At 44.8% G+C, this 17234-nt stretch overlaps 1 protein-coding gene across 1 annotated transcript in view; it reads left to right on the plus strand.

The window, feature by feature from the left end:
* The window catches only part of DICER1 (dicer 1, ribonuclease III), a 60143-nt gene that overhangs the window by 21910 nt on the left and 20999 nt on the right, over nucleotides 1–17234 (plus strand). The window contains exons 11-21 of the mRNA XM_066572390.1: nucleotides 2286–2418; nucleotides 4245–4487; nucleotides 4562–4716; nucleotides 5690–5822; nucleotides 5974–6049; nucleotides 6621–6762; nucleotides 8128–8191; nucleotides 11129–11308; nucleotides 11896–12109; nucleotides 15157–15310; nucleotides 16052–16234. Coding sequence (XP_066428487.1) covers nucleotides 2286–2418; nucleotides 4245–4487; nucleotides 4562–4716; nucleotides 5690–5822; nucleotides 5974–6049; nucleotides 6621–6762; nucleotides 8128–8191; nucleotides 11129–11308; nucleotides 11896–12109; nucleotides 15157–15310; nucleotides 16052–16234 — 1677 coding nt within the window. The remainder of the gene's footprint in view (nucleotides 1–2285; nucleotides 2419–4244; nucleotides 4488–4561; nucleotides 4717–5689; nucleotides 5823–5973; nucleotides 6050–6620; nucleotides 6763–8127; nucleotides 8192–11128; nucleotides 11309–11895; nucleotides 12110–15156; nucleotides 15311–16051; nucleotides 16235–17234) is intronic.

The raw sequence follows: 17234 nt of genomic DNA on the forward strand, positions 1-17234 counted from the left end.
TCTATGACATTGGGAAGTGAGAGCTTTAGATTCTGTACGTAAAATTTCGACGCCAATTCTTTTGCGCTAGAATTGAATAATCGAGTTGGGACCCAATTACTTTTCCTATTTTGGAGATAATCTATGCTCGTGCCAAAATTCATGTTTCTACGACATCGGGAAGTTGGAGAACTTTTGGCCAGTCAGTCAGTCAGTCAGTCAGTCAGTCAGTCAGTCAGTCAGTCAGTCAGTCAGTCAGTCAGTCAGTCAGTCAGTCAGTCAGTCAGTCAGTCAGTCAGTCAGTCAGTCAGTCAGTCAGTCAGTCAGTCAGTCAGTCAGTCAGTCAGTCAGTCAGTCAGTCAGTCAGTCAGTCAGTCAGTCAGTCAGTCAGTCAGTCAGTCAGTCAGTCAGTCAGTCAGTCAGTCAGTCAGTCAGTCAGTCAGTCAGTCAGTCAGTCAGTCAGTCAGTCAGTCAGTCAGTCAGTCAGTCAGTCAGTCAGTCAGTCAGTCAGTCAGTCAGTCAGTCAGTCAGTCAGTCAGTCAGTCAGTCAGTCAGTCAGTCAGTCAGTCAGTCAGTCAGTCAGTCAGTCAGTCAGTCAGTCAGTCAGTCAGTCAGTCAGTCAGTCAGTCAGTCAGTCAGTCAGTCAGTCAGTCAGTCAGTCAGTCAGTCAGTCAGTCAGTCAGTCAGTCAGTCAGTCAGTCAGTCAGTCAGTCAGTCAGTCAGTCAGTCAGTCAGTCAGTCAGTCAGTCAGTCAGTCAGTCAGTCAGTCAGTCAGTCAGTCAGTCAGTCAGTCAGTCAGTCAGTCAGTCAGTCAGTCAGTCAGTCAGTCAGTCAGTCAGTCAGTCAGTCAGTCAGTCAGTCAGTCAGTCAGTCAGTCAGTCAGTCAGTCAGTCAGTCAGTCAGTCAGTCAGTCAGTCAGTCAGTCAGTCAGTCAGTCAGTCAGTCAGTCAGTCAGTCAGTCAGTCAGTCAGTCAGTCAGTCAGTCAGTCAGTCAGTCAGTCAGTCAGTCAGTCAGTCAGTCAGTCAGTCAGTCAGTCAGTCAGTCAGTCAGTCAGTCAGTCAGTCAGTCAGTCAGTCAGTCAGTCAGTCAGTCAGTCAGTCAGTCAGTCAGTCAGTCAGTCAGTCAGTCAGTCAGTCAGTCAGTGCGTGCGTGCTTTCAGCTTTATATATATATATATATATATATATAGATAGATAGAACATGTAGGGGACCATCTGGGATGCCAACTTCTACAGCCTACGAGTTTGCAGGATCAGTTAGCACAAATGTGGGCCGATATGCTGCAGGATACCATACATGCCTCCATGCCCGTCCGTATCACATCTTGTGTGCAAGCTAGAGGCGGTACAACAGGGTACTAGAGCCTCCATGCCCGCCTGTATTGCATCTTGTACCACCTCTAGCTTGAATAGAACAGGGTACTAGAGCCTCCATGCCTGCCCGTATCACATCTTGTATCCAAGCTAGAGGTGGTACAACAGGGTACTAGAGCTTCCTTGCCCTCCCGTATCGCATCTTATATGAAAGCTAGAGGCGGTACAACAGGGTACTAGAGCCTCCATGCTCACCCGTATCGCATCTTGTATCCAAGCTAGAGGTGGTACAACAGGGTGTTCTATTCTCTATAATAAAAAAACCCTGTTGTTCTTATATTGTAATCACTTGCATCAACGTTACAATCACACAAAGTGTCATTTCTCTCTGCCAACTCCTCCTAGGTGCTTGATATATATTTTTGACAATGAGTAGATGTACCATTAAAGAAGTACAACTCAGCCTGTAAGAAACAAGACCCAGTATGACAGCGAGAACATAAGCCATGGCTCCTGGAATGAGTCGATGGGGAGCATCACTGTTCTGGATGGTTTATCTGTTGCCCAGAGAGCGGTGGGATACGAGGGGCATCTCCTGTACTGGAGGACTCGGGGCACTTACTGGCCAAAGAAAACATAGTTAGATTAAGCGAAAGCCCCCAATCGTTGTCCAGTGTGAACATGTGCAGCAAACAGACGATCGGCGATAATCATCGTCCTACAACTTGTTGGCAGCACATCTGGCATACATGGGCACCTGTAGTCATTAGTAATGCCAGCAGCAGGAGAGATGGACAACCCATCAGTTACATGAAGACGTACAGTTGTTGTATAAAGGACCCTTCCTGCCATAGATGATCTGTGCAGGGGGCACGTTGTGATTTGGCTTATTTTAATGGACCTTTTTTTTAAGAAGTAGGGATTGTCCAAAGCAAAGAACCGCTTTAAATCAAAATGCTATGTTAACCAATGGTTCCGACCTAACATTACAGGTTGATTAAAGAGGCTGGGAAGCAGGACCCCGAGCTGGCGTACATTAGCAGCAACTTCATAACTGGACACGGCATTGGCAAGAACCAGCCCCGAAACAAGCAGATGGAAGTGGAGTTCAGAAAGCAGGAGGAGGTAATACTAGCAGCGCCCCTCCCCCGCTGATACCGGAAGGGTAGCGCGGCACTTATTCTGTCCTCAGTCTGCTTTGTGTATGTTCCCCTACGTGGCCTGGACCCCGTCCAGCCCCTACTATACTTATGTGCCATTTTAGACCCAGAGCGATCACTTGCTAGACCATTACCGGTCGGCTCTGCGTTTCTTGCAGCTTATTCACCCTGACAGTTAAATAATGCCATTTAGTGCTTGTAAGAACATCTATAGGACTGGCTGCAGATTGTAATGGACTTCTCTGACTCCAAGGCTGCCCATAATGACATTATGGTGGGCTGCAGGTCCCTGATGTCATCTGAAGGGGCAGGGAAGGTTTATAATCGGCACCTTCTCATACAAGCAGGAGATGATTACGATTTGATCTCGGAGATCGTGTGTCAAAATTGGACCGCAGCCTGTGTCTTGCGTACTGCGCTTTGGGGGTGGAGGTATTGCACTTGTTTCCTTTTTTTCTTCATTAGCATATTTTGTGAACTTGAAAACTACCGATTTTCTGGTTAAGATGTAGAGAGCTGTGTGATCATCACATGAGCCGTGCATACACTCATAATAATGTTTCCATTCAGTACCGGCAAGCGGAGATCTTGTATATGGTGGGGAAGATGGAGGTTTCAGGACTCTGAGAGAATGATAGATTGCCAAATAATCCTAATTTATTCTCTGTCCGTTTTGATCATTTTCAAGATCTCTGCTTGCAGTCATTGTATTGAAGCATTCATTGTTTTCATTAAAAGGGTTGAAAAACCTATTCTGACCCAGTTTTGCTCACACGGCTGGGGGTTTGTTACAATGTATTTATATAGAGAATCTTCTAAGCTAAACACTGCTACATAAGGCCACTTTGCACTCTTTTTTTCATGAATGCTATGAATTTCAAGCATCTTTTTCAACCTTTTCACAAGAGTTTGGTGTGTTTTTTTTTTTGTTTTAATCCTTTTTTTGTTACATGCATACTGCGGTTTTTGAGTGATATAGAGAAGTCTTAGGGTTTTTTTTTAACAGGCTTTTACCCAATGTCCTGATCATGCTGCTTTTTGGATTAAGGCCTTGTTCACACGGGCTACAAAATCATTGCTATGTTTTGTAGCCTGAAAGAACCCATTGGAAACCGTAGGCTTGCACCTCTCTGAGAGCAGCACAAGGTAGTGACAGACACGCTGATTACAGTGATATGTCTGCTCTGTGGATCTGTGCAGTAGTTTGGGAGAAACTTGCATTTTTTCAGTAGCAGCACATGCATATAGGATTACTTAAAGTAGTCCTGGATATTCATTAGCTGCAGGCCAGCTACACCCACCTCGCCCTCCAGCTAATGACTGACTGCTGTCTGCTTATTACTGTACATGGACAGAGAGCTGCCAATCATTGGCTGGAGGGCGGGGTGGGTGTGGCTAGCTGCAGCTCATGAATATGCAGGACTAGTTCTGTGTCTGGGTGCTACTAATAAAATGCAAGTTTCTCCCAAACTACTGCACAGATACACACAGCAGACATATCGCTGCAAGCAGAGTAACTATCAATTTCTTATGGTGATTTCAATGAGGGCTGCAAGAAGATGGTGACAGATTCCCTTTAAGGCTGATGCCAGTAATTTATAAGCAGTCCATTATTTGTGTGAGCATGACTAAGTCAGGATAGGATTTGAGCCTCTGGATATAGGCTAGAATGTTTCTATTCACTGATGGCAAATTTACATTTTCTAAGTGGAGAGAAAGAGTATTAGAAAGTTGCATTATCCATTGTGGTGACTATTGGGCCCACTAACTGCCCCTCTCCTTCCCCTTTAGGTTCTCAGAAAGTTCCGAGCTCATGAAACCAACCTGCTTATTGCTACCAGCATTGTGGAGGAGGGGGTGGACATCCCAAAATGCAACCTGGTTGTCCGCTTTGATTTACCAACCGAGTACAGGTCATATGTCCAATCTAAAGGTCGAGCCCGGGCTCCCATCTCCAACTACATCATGTTGGCCGACACCGACAAGATAAAGGGATTCGAAGAGGATCTGAAAACCTATAAAGCCATCGAGAAGGTATGATAGAAGTAATATGTATATGCAGATCCATGCAGCATCTCCAGGGGGGCTTACACTCGCCTGCATTACAGATCCTACGGAATAAATGCTCCAAGTCCATGGATTGTGGGGACACTGAGTCGGACCCCATCGTGGATGATGATGGCATCTTTCCTCCATATGTCTTGCGGCAAGATGACGGCAGCCCAAGGGTCACCTTAAACAATGCCATTGGCCACATTAATCGGTAAGTGAGATGCTGGCTGCTGTCAATTTTATTATTTTTATGTAAATGAAGCTTAAATATTGTATAAATAAAAATTATCCAACTTTCTGGCAAACGTTTTTATGAAACTTATTAAAAGCTTTGCTTGCTGTCACTGAATGGAAGTATGGTTTATATCCATGGGTTGGAAGCCTGTACACACGGCGCACTTTATCAAAGACTTTAGACCACTTTACTGTGTGGTTACAAATTTTAGTGCACACCATATTGCACTAAGATTTGCCACATTTTTAAGCCTATGGTGAGTAAGGGGTGTGATTTTGCTGAGGGTGGGGTTTAGGGGTAGGGGGCAGAGCCCTCAGTGGCCCAATACATGTACTATAATTTAGAAACTGGTGCCTAGATTTCAGTTCCTGATGCAGTGATAGCCAAAGATGCTCCGAATATACTGAGGCATGCGCTGCTTCGTCAGTTTGGTGCATTCTACTCTAGTGGACTTTTGATTGAAACTAGACGAATGAAGCGCCAGTTTTAATAAATCCCCCCCCCCAATAGTACTTCTCAGAGCTGACGGATTACTATTTTATTTGATCTAAATGTCCTGAGCTCCTCACCTAAAAACACTTTTTTTCTTCTTTTGTGTGCAGTTCAATGTTGCTTATACTGAAAGCCATCCTATCAAAGGTTGACAGCAAGCAGAGATTTTGATGATGGCTAGCAAAGGATAGGAAATTGGTCATGTGGTCAAGTACTACTACAGTGGGCCTCATTTATGAAAACCGTCTTTCATGCTCATAACAACCATTCAGAGCTCTGCTTTCATTTCCTGAACTGTTCTAGAAGGATGAAAGCGGAGTTCCTATTCGTTTGCTATGAGGCAATAAAGACAGTTTCCATGAATGAGACTATTGGATGTAACCTATGATGGTAGGCCACTTTTGATGTAACGTCTTTAGATGCTTCTTCCTTTACGCTGTCGCCCCTCTGTACACAGGTATTGTGCCCGGCTCCCCAGTGACCCATTTACTCACCTCGCTCCAAAATGTAAAACCAGAGAGGTGCCCAGTGGTCTTTGCCAGTCAACCCTTTACCTGCCAATCAACTCCCCGCTCAGAGCCCCTATTGTTGTAAGTACTGGGTAAGAATTTAGTGTCGCTGACAAGGCCTCTTGCTAGTGAGATATTCTGTCCTCCAGATTTGAGTTTGATCTATTTTACTGATTGTTTTGTGTAAGTGTCTTATTAGTTGTTCTCTTCACTGTGCTTGTCTTTATTCCAGGGCCCATCCATGAACTGTGCCAGACTTGCCGAGCGAGCAGTGGCTCTCATATGCTGTAAGATGCTGCACCAGATCGGTAAGTTTCTTATTCATAAATGTGGTGATATACATATTCTTAAAGGGGTATTTACATCTCACAAGGTGATGGCTTATTGCTTGGATATGCCATCACTTTGATTGGTAACAGTCCGAACTCGGAGATCTCAATCCTTAGAATGAATGCTGGTTTTCTCTGCATGGCAATGCCCAGACACTACGCTGTGAAGGGACTTAAAATGGACCCCATTCACTTGAATTGGCTTGTGCTGCAGCTTCCTGCATAGGAAGCCCATTGCTTTTAGCGCAGCACGGATGCATGCAAAACAATGCTTGTGTAAACGAGGCCTAAACCAGTGCTGAGGCGCCTTCGTTATCAGGATCTGCTGACACGGCAACTATTGACAACTTATATTGCAACTGGCCACTGAAGTTTTTTTCACCTTTTTCAAGAGAGTTTTCTAGAACATTTTAGCATGTTCTCATTTAATTTCTAGAACATTTTAGCATGTTCTCATTTAAGTATCCATCACACATTTTTTACAATGTTAAGTAATAATTTCCAAACTTCTATATTGCAAAACCTAGAACTCTTCATCCATTCCTTGCAGGTGAACTGGATGACCATTTAATGCCGGTTGGCAAAGAAACTGTTAAATACGAGGAGGAGCTGGACCTACATGATGAGGAAGAAACCAGTGTTCCCGGCCGGCCAGGCTCGACCAAGAGGAGCAATAGTCCCAATCCTTTGATGTTAACCCCTTAACGACTGCCCCATCGGGAAACTACGTCCTCAGAAAGTGGGCTTTAATCCTAGAGGACGTAGTTTTATGCATCCTCTTTGGATTAATGTCCACTTGCCTGAGGACGTGACAGCTCCATGCTGTCGGTGCCCGCAGGTAGCCGACAGCATGGAGCTGTCATCCCAGGATGCGGGCAGTCCCCCCCCCCCCCCGGTATTGTGATCGACGCTATCCAATGGATAGCGCCGATCGCAAAAAAGTGAATAAAAGTAGTACAAAAGTTAGATATTCAGCTGCCCTGATGGATCGGATCCATCAGGGCAGCTGAAAATGCTCACCTGCCTTCTCCCCGCTGCCCCCGATGAATCTGGTCCTCCCGGACCCGCCGGCGGTCTTCTGCGCATGCGCACCAGTCAATGACGTCACGCGCATGCGCAGAAGCCCGGGACCTCCGGCAAATTTAAAATCTCCCGGCTCCTGAAGGTAGCCGGGAGCCAGGAGGTGTTACCGGGGACCGCGGTGAGCAGTCCCTGGGCCCGCGATTGCCACTAGCCATTGGATAGCGGCGATCGCGAAAAAGTAAAAAAAAAGTTTTAAAAAAGTGTCAGGTGAAAATACTCACCCGCGGTCCTCAGCGGTGTCCCGATGTTCCGGGATCCGAAGTCCCCCTCTGCGCATTCGCGCCCGATTGACATCGGGCGCGTGCACAGAGGGGCTCGAGCCCCGGGAAATTTAAAATTCCTCTGCTCCTGGCTGCCATGTGTTGCCATGAGCAGAGACATGTCATCAGGGACATGATCACTGTCATCCAATGGAGGACAGTGATCATGTAAAGGAAAAAAAAAGTGTAAAAAGGTTTAAAAAAAAGTGTAAAAAGTAAAAAAAAAAAAAGTTAAGTTAAAAAATCTTATGTCTCATCACCCCCCACGGATCATATCCGTGAGGGAGGATGAAATGGCTGACCTTACCCCAGCTTCTGCGCACGCGCCCGTCGCCAAAGTGGCGGACGCATGCACAAAAGCAGTGGATTGCCAGCGTAATTTAAAATCTCCCTGCTCCTGGCTACAAAATTTAGCCGAGAGCCTGGAGATTTCACGGGGGCCGAGGTGAGCGGTTTCTGGTCACGTGTTTGCCGTTATCCAATGGATAATGGCGATCACGTAAAAGTAAAAAAAAGGTGAAGCTTCATCTCCCCTCACTGATGCGATCGGTGAGGGGAGATGAAACTTTTTACCGGAGGCCTCCATATTTGCACCCCGACGCGATCCTCATCCGTGAACTTTCCCGGATTCTGCGCATGCGACCGCCGGCAAAATACCGGACACATGCGCAGGAGTCAGGGAGCCCAGGAAATTTAAAATCTCCTTACTCCCAGCGACCAACGGTCGCCGAGAGCCTGGAGCAGTGACGGGTGGCCTCGTTCAGCGGTCGCCAGTCACGTAATAAAAAAGTAGCGATCTACCTTAGGTCGGTCTCACATGACCGGATAGGAATTACGGATTCCGCATGCGTCTGATCCACGGTAATGCGCAGATCAATCGCACTGGATTACACAATTCCGCTCACATTAGCGGGTCGGTATTGCGCAATCCACTCGCAGAAAAGAGAACGCAGCAGGTTCTATTTTACCGCGGATATCCGCAACATAGAGCCTATTGTGCTCCATGGTCACGGATATACCCGCAGCCCATACGTAACTACGTTGTATACGGGCTGCGGGTACCCGTGTCATCGCTAAGCGACTGCGGGAAATACAAAAAAAAATGAGCTGCGCATGACCACCTGTGTGCAGTTATGCGCAGTACATTACGCGGCCGTGCGCAGGGTCCTGGCCGGCTCACAGCTGGGATCCGCTGCGGGCCTCCGCAAGCGGATTCCACCTACGGCCGTGTGAGCCCGGCGTTATTCAGACCGCTACCTGTAATACGTAATTTACAAGAAGCCCCGGGAACGCTCGCCTTCATGCAGTTCCAGGAGCAGCTTGTTGAACGTCTTCTGTGTGAGACCGCCGCACCTCAGCAAGCTTATGGAGACTCACAGAACGCCACTTTTTACACCCCATACCCGCCACTGAGGTCAAGAAATGACCCCCAAAAAGCATGAGGAGGGGGGATACACGGTTTTATTGCCCCATGGGCCCATCCCAATGAGCCTCCGTAGTAACCCCTGTCTTCGGAAGTACCACACAGTTCACATTATTACTTTTATCTAAGATTTGGGGAACGCCGAAAAGGGCGCGGAGGGGGGGGGGGGGGATATTTTTAGGGAGTCAGGTTTTATTCCGTACAAGTGGGTAATGGGTCCTGGGATTTATTCAGTTGTGCCCAGAAATCCAACGGGTGTTCCCTCCATTACAGGCCTAACCATGTGTCCTATAAGTAGATTAGGGCCACAATGGGAATGTTTTTGAACACGAGACAAACGGGGGTATCCATTTTGGGGTGACTGTCTTCATTTCTATGTACACTGTACAAAAAAAACTGTTTTTAAATTGACAAAATTGACAAAAAAATGAAAATTGTTATTTTTTCCTTCTGCTTTGCTTAGATTCATTCAAATACTGTGGGGTCAAAATACGCAGTACACCCCTAGATGAATTTGTTAAGGGGTCTAGTTTTTAAAATGGGGTCATTTGAGGGGGTTCTTTATCGTTTTAGACACTCAATGGCTCTAAAAGTGGGCAATGGGGCCTGGAATTTATTCCGTTATACCCTGAAATCCAACGGGTGCTCCTTCCATTATAGGCCTAGCTATGTTTCCTTTAAGTAGATTAGGGCCACAATGGGTATGTTTCTGAACATGGTACAAACGGGGGTATCCATTTTGGGGTGAAAGTCTTCATTCCTATGTGTGCTGTACAAAAAAAAAAAATACACAGTACACTCCTAGATAAATTCGTTAAGGGGTCTAGTTTTCAAAACGGGAACATTTGTTGGGGTTCTCTTTCATTTTGGCCGCTCAAGGGCTCTACAAGTGGGCAATGGGGCCTAAATCACTTTCATGCTAAATTTCAGTTCTGAAAGCCACCGATTACTCCTTTCATTTTGGGCTCCGTTGTGTATCCAGACAAAAGATTAGGGCCACAATGGATATGTCTCTGAACACGGGAGAAACAGGGGTATCCATTTTTGGGTGCAAGTCTTCATTCATGTGTGTGCTGTACAAAAAAAGCAGTTTTTAAAATGATTGAATTGGCAAAAAAACGAAAATCACATTTTTTTCCTTTTGCTTTGCTTGAATTCATTCAAAAACTGTGGGGTCTAAATGGTCAGTACACCCCTAGATAAATTCGTTAAGGGGTCTAGTTTTCAAAATAGGGTAACTTGTTGGGGTTCTCTTTGGTTTTGGCCGATCAAGAGCTCTACAAAAGTGCTATGGGGCCTAAAACGCCTTCAAGGAAAATTTATGTTCTGAAAACCACCGACTACTCCTTTCGTTTTGGGCCCCGTTGTGCATCCAGACATAAGATTAGGGCCACAATGGGTATGTCTCTGAACACGGGAGAAACGGGGGTATCCATTTTGGGGTGTAAATCCTCATTTTCATGGGCACTATAGGAAAAAAACATATCTTTAAAATGACATATTTGCAAAAATATGAAATTTTAATTTTTCTCCTCTAAATTTAATTAATTCCTGAAAAAAAAACGGTGGGGTCAAAATACTCATGACACCCCTCAGTGGATACATTAAGGGGTGTAGTTTTTAAAATGGGGTCATTTGGGGGGGTATCTATTATTCTGACACTCATGAGCCTTTGCAAACTTGGGTTGGTGCAGGAAAATAAAGTGTTCCTCAAAATGCTGAAAAGTAATGTTAAATTTGTATGTCCTCTAAATGGTTAAAAAAACACAAGTTTTTCAAATGTGCATTCAGAATAAAGTAAACAGATGGAAATATATATCTTATCAAAAATTTGTACAGTATGTTTGGACATATTTGAGATATTACAGTTGAAAATGTGAAAAAATGACAATTTTTTCAAAATTTTCCCAATTTTGGCGCTTTTAATAAATATACACAAATTATATCTGTCTCTTTTTACAACCAAAATGAAGTACAACATGTGGCGAAAAAACAATGTCAGAATCACTTGGATATGTAAAGCCTTTACGGAGTTATGCTACGTTGAACGACGCATGTCAGATTTCCAAAATTTGGCTCCGTCACTAAGGCGCAAACAGGCTTCGTCACTAAGGGGTTAAAGGGCTTCTTTGGGATAAACAGACAATTGGGTCTTTAGGAGCCAATCATCTGGGCTGCAGTTTATCTAGGGATCACAAACCCTCGTATAGTGGATGAGTAACTAGACTGGTAGAGAACAATTTCTGATTCTTAACAAACTCCTAACAAAAAAACCCAAACCTCTTCTTTCAGATCCCGGAGTGTCTGCGGAACAGTTATCCGAAGCCTGGCCAGCCGTGTTACCTATATGTGATAGGAATGGTATTGACAACCCCTCTACCAGATGAACTAAACTTCAGGAGGCGCAAGCTCTACCCTCCTGAGGACACAACTAGATGCTTCGGCATCCTGACTGCCAAACCCATACCTCAGGTATCATCACCTCCTGCTTGCCTTCATTTCTGTCTTTGGTTTAGTAAACTGCTGTTATAGGGTTCTCCATTTTGTACAGTCCCTGCCTTTTACAAGAGTCCCTTAATATAAGATGACCACAAAGTTCACCACAGATTACTACTGATCTCTGAGGACAAGCTTGGTAGTAAGTGTTCAGTATCCCTGCAGCACCACCACAGGAGAAATGAAGTATTACATAGTGCCCATTTATATCAGTGGTTTGTATATGTAATGCAGGACATTTCCTCCAAAGCAAGACACACTTTGTAGTCGTCCTCCACTCCGGCCATGTTATAAGGATGTTGGACAGAGGACCCCTCTATTAATTCAGAAGTCTCTAAGGGTGGTATAACAATGTCTTCTAAAGTAGACAACTTTTCTAAAGAACAAATGTGTTTGTAGAGGCCAAACATTAAGTCATATAAGCTATTGAGGCTATATCTGTTGACCGGCTCGCTGTTTCCAGCAAGCTGAATTGAGCATATTGTTCAAACATGGATGGATCAGTGGAATCAATAATGCATTATTCTCTAAAGAGACTTCTATGTGTTGGTTGTCTCTTACAGATCCCACACTTCCCTGTCTACACCCGATCAGGAGAAGTGACCATATCGATTGAGCTGAAGAAGTCTGGATTTACATTGACCTTGCAACAACTTGAGCTCATCACCCGGCTACACCAGTACATATTCTCACACATCCTTCGTCTTGAGAAACCTGCACTAGAATTCAAGCCTACAGCAGCTGACGCTGCTTATTGTGTTCTACCTCTCAATGTTGGTAAGCTGTGCAGACGTTTTATGTTTATATTGTGACTGCTAGATTCAACTCCCTGATTTGCATTAATTTACCCTGCATTTTGACCAAGGGGGGGCCTGTTAAGTGCTAGCACATGCACCTACTAGTTCATATTTCAAATGCTTCAAAGGAGACCTACGATGGAAATATACAAATAATCCTTTCTCTAGAGGTAAACCCTTGCTTTTTAACCCTTGGTCTGCCAATGACCTATCTCACACGTCCTTGCAGGCAGATGCTTCAGTAACCAAGGACAGTATGAGATGCATCTTTGCTACAACCGTCTCTCTCAGGCTGTATTGCAGCTAGTGCTTTGATATTGGTTTTGTTTTAAAGTCAGTAATCACAATACAATTTCCAAGAGCTGGTAAATGAGCATTGCATAGGCATCACATAACCTTCCCATTCACCTAGCTCTTCCTTCAGACAGCATGGAGGAGGAGGGCTGCTGTAGCGGGACATGCTGACAGACGGCAGGGAAGGGAGGAGCTATATAGATCCTCCTGTCTGCCCCCCCTCTAACTAGATGCCCCCCAAGTTGGGTTGTAGTGACTTTTGATCATGTTTACAACCCCCATTTCAATCAGAGAGCACTTTTTTTTTCTCTGTCACATTTTGGAGGGATTTCCCCATCTTCCCCTTCAGAAAAGAGGTGAAGATGAGCACTTGCTCATCTAATAATTAGTTGTATTTGCATGCCAGAATTGGTTGGCACATTCCTGCAGTTTTGATGTTCTATTTTTTTTTTATACACACACAGCCCTATGAACATAGATGTGTATTATGTATGAATTCCTTACATTTTACAGTTTTTATGCGGAGTACTTTTTTATTTTTAGCATAAGCGGTGTTGAGTACGCATTGTAGTTGCAAATTTTGTGGGCATTTTTGCTTCTAATTCCTCTTTGAGACAGTTGTCTGAAGGTCGTTATGTGTATACATTAAGTCAAGTTGTTACATAGGGTATCTTGTGAAGTGTGTTTGACTTTGGTTGTAATCCACAAATGTGCTAAACATATATACAGTACACCACAAAGAACTACTTGGCTGCCAAATAACGCGTGACCTCTGTTTCATTTATTATATTTTCTTGGAAGCCTTTTTGTTACAAAATTATGTGAAGGTGGACATAGCTGACAACTGCAATCAGCAGATTTAGTCTACATGCACATAAGTGGTTTATGTGACCGCTGCGCGTGTTGAAGTTTAGGAGCTTTTATGCACATAATTTTCTACTTGAGTCACTTTTAACCACCAATAATTTTTTTTTCAAGCATTTTTAAAGAGATTGTACAATTGCAAAATAATGAGTCTATCCTCAAGATAGTCCATCAATAGTAGATTGGTGCAGCTCCGTCGTCCAGGAATCCCTGCCGATTAGCTGCCCTGCGACACTACAGTGTCTTGGCTTGGTATTTACAGGCAAAGTTTCCATTCACTTTAACGGCTACTTGGCCTGCAGTACCAAACTTGGCCACTGCAGCGGGAACAGAGCTAGTCTGCTTCATTCACCATCAGCTCAGTACATGAGCACACTGACCCAGACAACAGGAGACTGGTAGGGATTCCGGATGGCAGACCCGTGCTAATTTACTATTGATGGCCTATCCTGTAGATGGGGCTATCAATAGTTTGCAACTGGACAGCCTATTTAATGACAAATTACACTTTGATGAAACCTTGCATGAAGGCTCCTGTAAGTACATAGTCCTGAGTGGTGTTTGCACAATGTGCCAGGTGTCTCGTTTCATAAACTCTATGGGGTTTAGTATGATGGGTCTTATTTTAGGTTTGTAATTTTATGTTTTATTTGTTCATGTCGAAAATTTGAAAATTGTCCTGATTACTATAGGTGCAGGAGAAAACACCCTGGCAGCAGAAGGGTTAATATCTTAAGATGCGGACTGATTGCTTGAACCTAGGGTGTCTTCACACCATATTTCAGCCCCCATCCTGGGATTTTGTTGTGAATCACAGGGTAGCCCCAGTAATCAAATCTCTGCCCAGAAGTAAAGTATTAGAGATGTTTATCCTATTTTATTGTACACTATAAGGACTCCTATATACTCTGCTAGTTCTCCTTTAAAGGAGATGTCCGAGTTGTATAAAGTGCCCCTTTAACGGGTCTCCAATAGTGTAAAATAACAGCTGATACTCACCGCTTCCCCGAGGCTGGCTCCAGTCTTTTTGGTGACATCCTCTTTAGAGGCTGCAGTCACCCTGAGCCATCTAAAAACAAGCTGCTGCAGCCAATAGCAGCACTCATCGCTGAGCGCCCTCATTGGCTGCAGCAGCAGGTTTACAGGACAGCACAAGCTGACTGCAGCCTGTAAATACCAAAGTGGAGCCGGTGGAGGAACGAGGAGAGGTATCAGCTGTTTTTTTGGGGTTTTTTGCACCGATGGGGACCCTCTATACACTTTATATAACTCAGACAACTTCTTTAAAGGGGTTCTGACATGAATAATTTTTTTATGCTTTAGCAGCCATTGTCCCCTGGTGTGCCTAATGGACCCAGGGAACCCATGGTTTAATGGCTGCTAAAGCATAAAAATATAACACTTACCTTGTCTTCTGTTGTTGTTGACATCGGGGGGTCAGCTCCCGGCAGGCAGTCTTCTTCCTCCAGCAGCCGCGCCGCTCCGGGATCGCGCGCATGCGCAGTAGAGAGGTGCCCTCTGACAGGAGTCAGGACGGGCTGCGTCTCCACTGCGCATGCGCAGCACTCCGGAGTTCAGCCGGACGGACGGGCCGCCCACAGCAAGCACTGCTTGTGACGTGCTTGCTGTGAGCGGTCCGTCCGTTGACCTCGGAAGTGCCTGACGGACGGAGCAGAGCCAGGAAGCGGTCTTTTTGACCGCTCCTGCTCTGCTTTAAAGGCACAGAAGATGATGCCGGCTGGAGGGGACATGCCTGGCGATCAGGCCAGGCAAGGTGAGTACAATTTTTTTTTCTTCATGTCAGAACCCCTTTAATTAACCAATAAAACCCTCTGTAACGTGACTTTGTGATTTGTGTTTTCTCCTAAGTTAATGACTGCAGCACTTTGGATATAGATTTTAAGTTTGTGGAAGATATTGAGAAATCAGAAGCTCGTACTGGCATTCCTAGTACTCAATATTCAGCCGAGAATCCTTTTATTTTCAAACTAGAAGATTACCAGGATGCTGTTATCATTCCAAGGTAGGTCCTGCACCATTCTTATGCATCACTGAGACAAGTGCAGCTCATTAATATGCCAGAATTAAAGGGGGCTCTGCTTCTGTGTGGGATCATGACTCGCCCTGGTACAAGGCCATTTTTCTTAGAGGGAACCTGTCATCACCTTTGAACCCCATAAACTACATTATGGGGTTCAAAGGTGAGTCCAGGGAGCTGCTTCTTATATTCACTGGGTGCCCCGTTCCTGCACTATGTCCCCACATGCGCACAGCTTGACTTTTTTCATATGACTCTGTGCACATTCTCTCCCATTCATCTTTATGGTAGAGTGCTCCTTCAGAGCTATGTGAAAAAAGTCATGCTGAGTCTTAGTTTATGGAGTTCAAAGGTAATGACCTGTTCCCTTTAAACATACCCATTGGTATCTGAGTGAGTGTTGCATAGATAGTAGTGGTGGATGCAGCAGGACTCCATCATCCTGTGTTAACTCCTACTGTCACTGAGAAATCCTCCAAGCTGCCCTCCTGTCCCTTGCAAATAAAGTATGGCTATTACCGTAAGTTATTGATGTCCCTGCTTGTAGAGGATCTATTCGCATCCAAGGCAGCTGAGAGCTAATAATTATGCTACCCTCTACTGTCCAATCATATGGGAGGGTGAGAACATTTTATGGCAGATGAAGTGATGGAATATAATTTAAAGGGCTTTCTGCACCTGAAAATATATTTTAACTAAAACATTCCTTTTATTTCTCCACTTCAGATATCGCAATTTTGACCAGCCTCATCGGTTCTATGTGGCTGATGTATACACTGACCTTACTCCACTCAGTAAATTCCCTTCCCCAGAATATGAAACATTTGCTGAATATTATAAAACAAAGTACAACCTCGACTTGACAAACCTCAACCAGCCACTCTTGGACGTCGACCACACCTCGTCACGGTACGCAAAACACACAAGAACGAAGTGCTGTCTGTTAGCTCAGCATGCCTGTTTCTCTGTATTTGCTGTCAGTGAATAGAAACCTTTATATTTAAAAGCTGCTCCTGGCTATCCTACCTTCACACTACTACAGTTTGTTAGTGTATCAGTGCCTTAAAGCAAGGTTTCTCAAACTGGCGCTCACCGCATTGAGGCCCACGGAACCCCATCTGTGCCAAGTAGAAATTCGGCTGTACAATACTTGGTGTGTTTTCGCTGGTCCCTTGTAAATTGCGGTCCATGATTGGTCCTGGCCATAGGTTGCAAATGGACTCCAATGATGTCCTCAACTCTGCCCACTTCTGCTGCTAGCACCAAAACTCATGGATTGAATGAGTAGGAGATCCAGAGGCTAGTTGGGCGTGAGAAGAACTGTCACTAGTGCAGTGACAACAGGCTTGTGGAGGAGGAGTGCAGTGCTACAATACGGGGTTCGGAATTCAGAAATTAACTCTTTCCAATCCACTGTCTGCCGTCTTCCTACATTCTGATTGAAAGCTGTACAGGATGTCGGAAGATGTCCGGCAGGGTATTCTTACTGTAGATTACTGGCCGCTCTGTTGTCGGGGGCCTCTCCAGCATGTCGTATACCGCAGAACTGGCTCTAGCCAGCAGATGGCGCCATTGTATAATGGCAGAAAGAGAAAGCCCCCTAGAAACCCTGAATCCAAATTGGATTGAAAAGCTTTAAAGGTTTAAATGCTTAACTAAATCCAGCTTTCCACCCATGGCTTGTTTGGCTCAGGTGAGAGGTAGTTTGTGCTGTGCTGCTAAGGGTTTATTATGTGCACTGCGTGGCGGTATTTGACTACCACTGCTAGGGGGTAATAGGAGTATTGAGCAATAGTATTTCTTCACTGGCGAGTCCCTGGCATTATTATACACTAGCTACCTGAGTAGAAGAAGTTTGAGAAACCTTGCCCTTTAAAAGAGTTATTCCCTTCTCATAAACTGAATCTAT

The sequence above is a fragment of the Eleutherodactylus coqui genome, chromosome 6 (assembly GCF_035609145.1).
Source record: "Eleutherodactylus coqui strain aEleCoq1 chromosome 6, aEleCoq1.hap1, whole genome shotgun sequence".
NCBI lineage: Eukaryota > Metazoa > Chordata > Amphibia > Anura > Eleutherodactylidae > Eleutherodactylus > Eleutherodactylus coqui.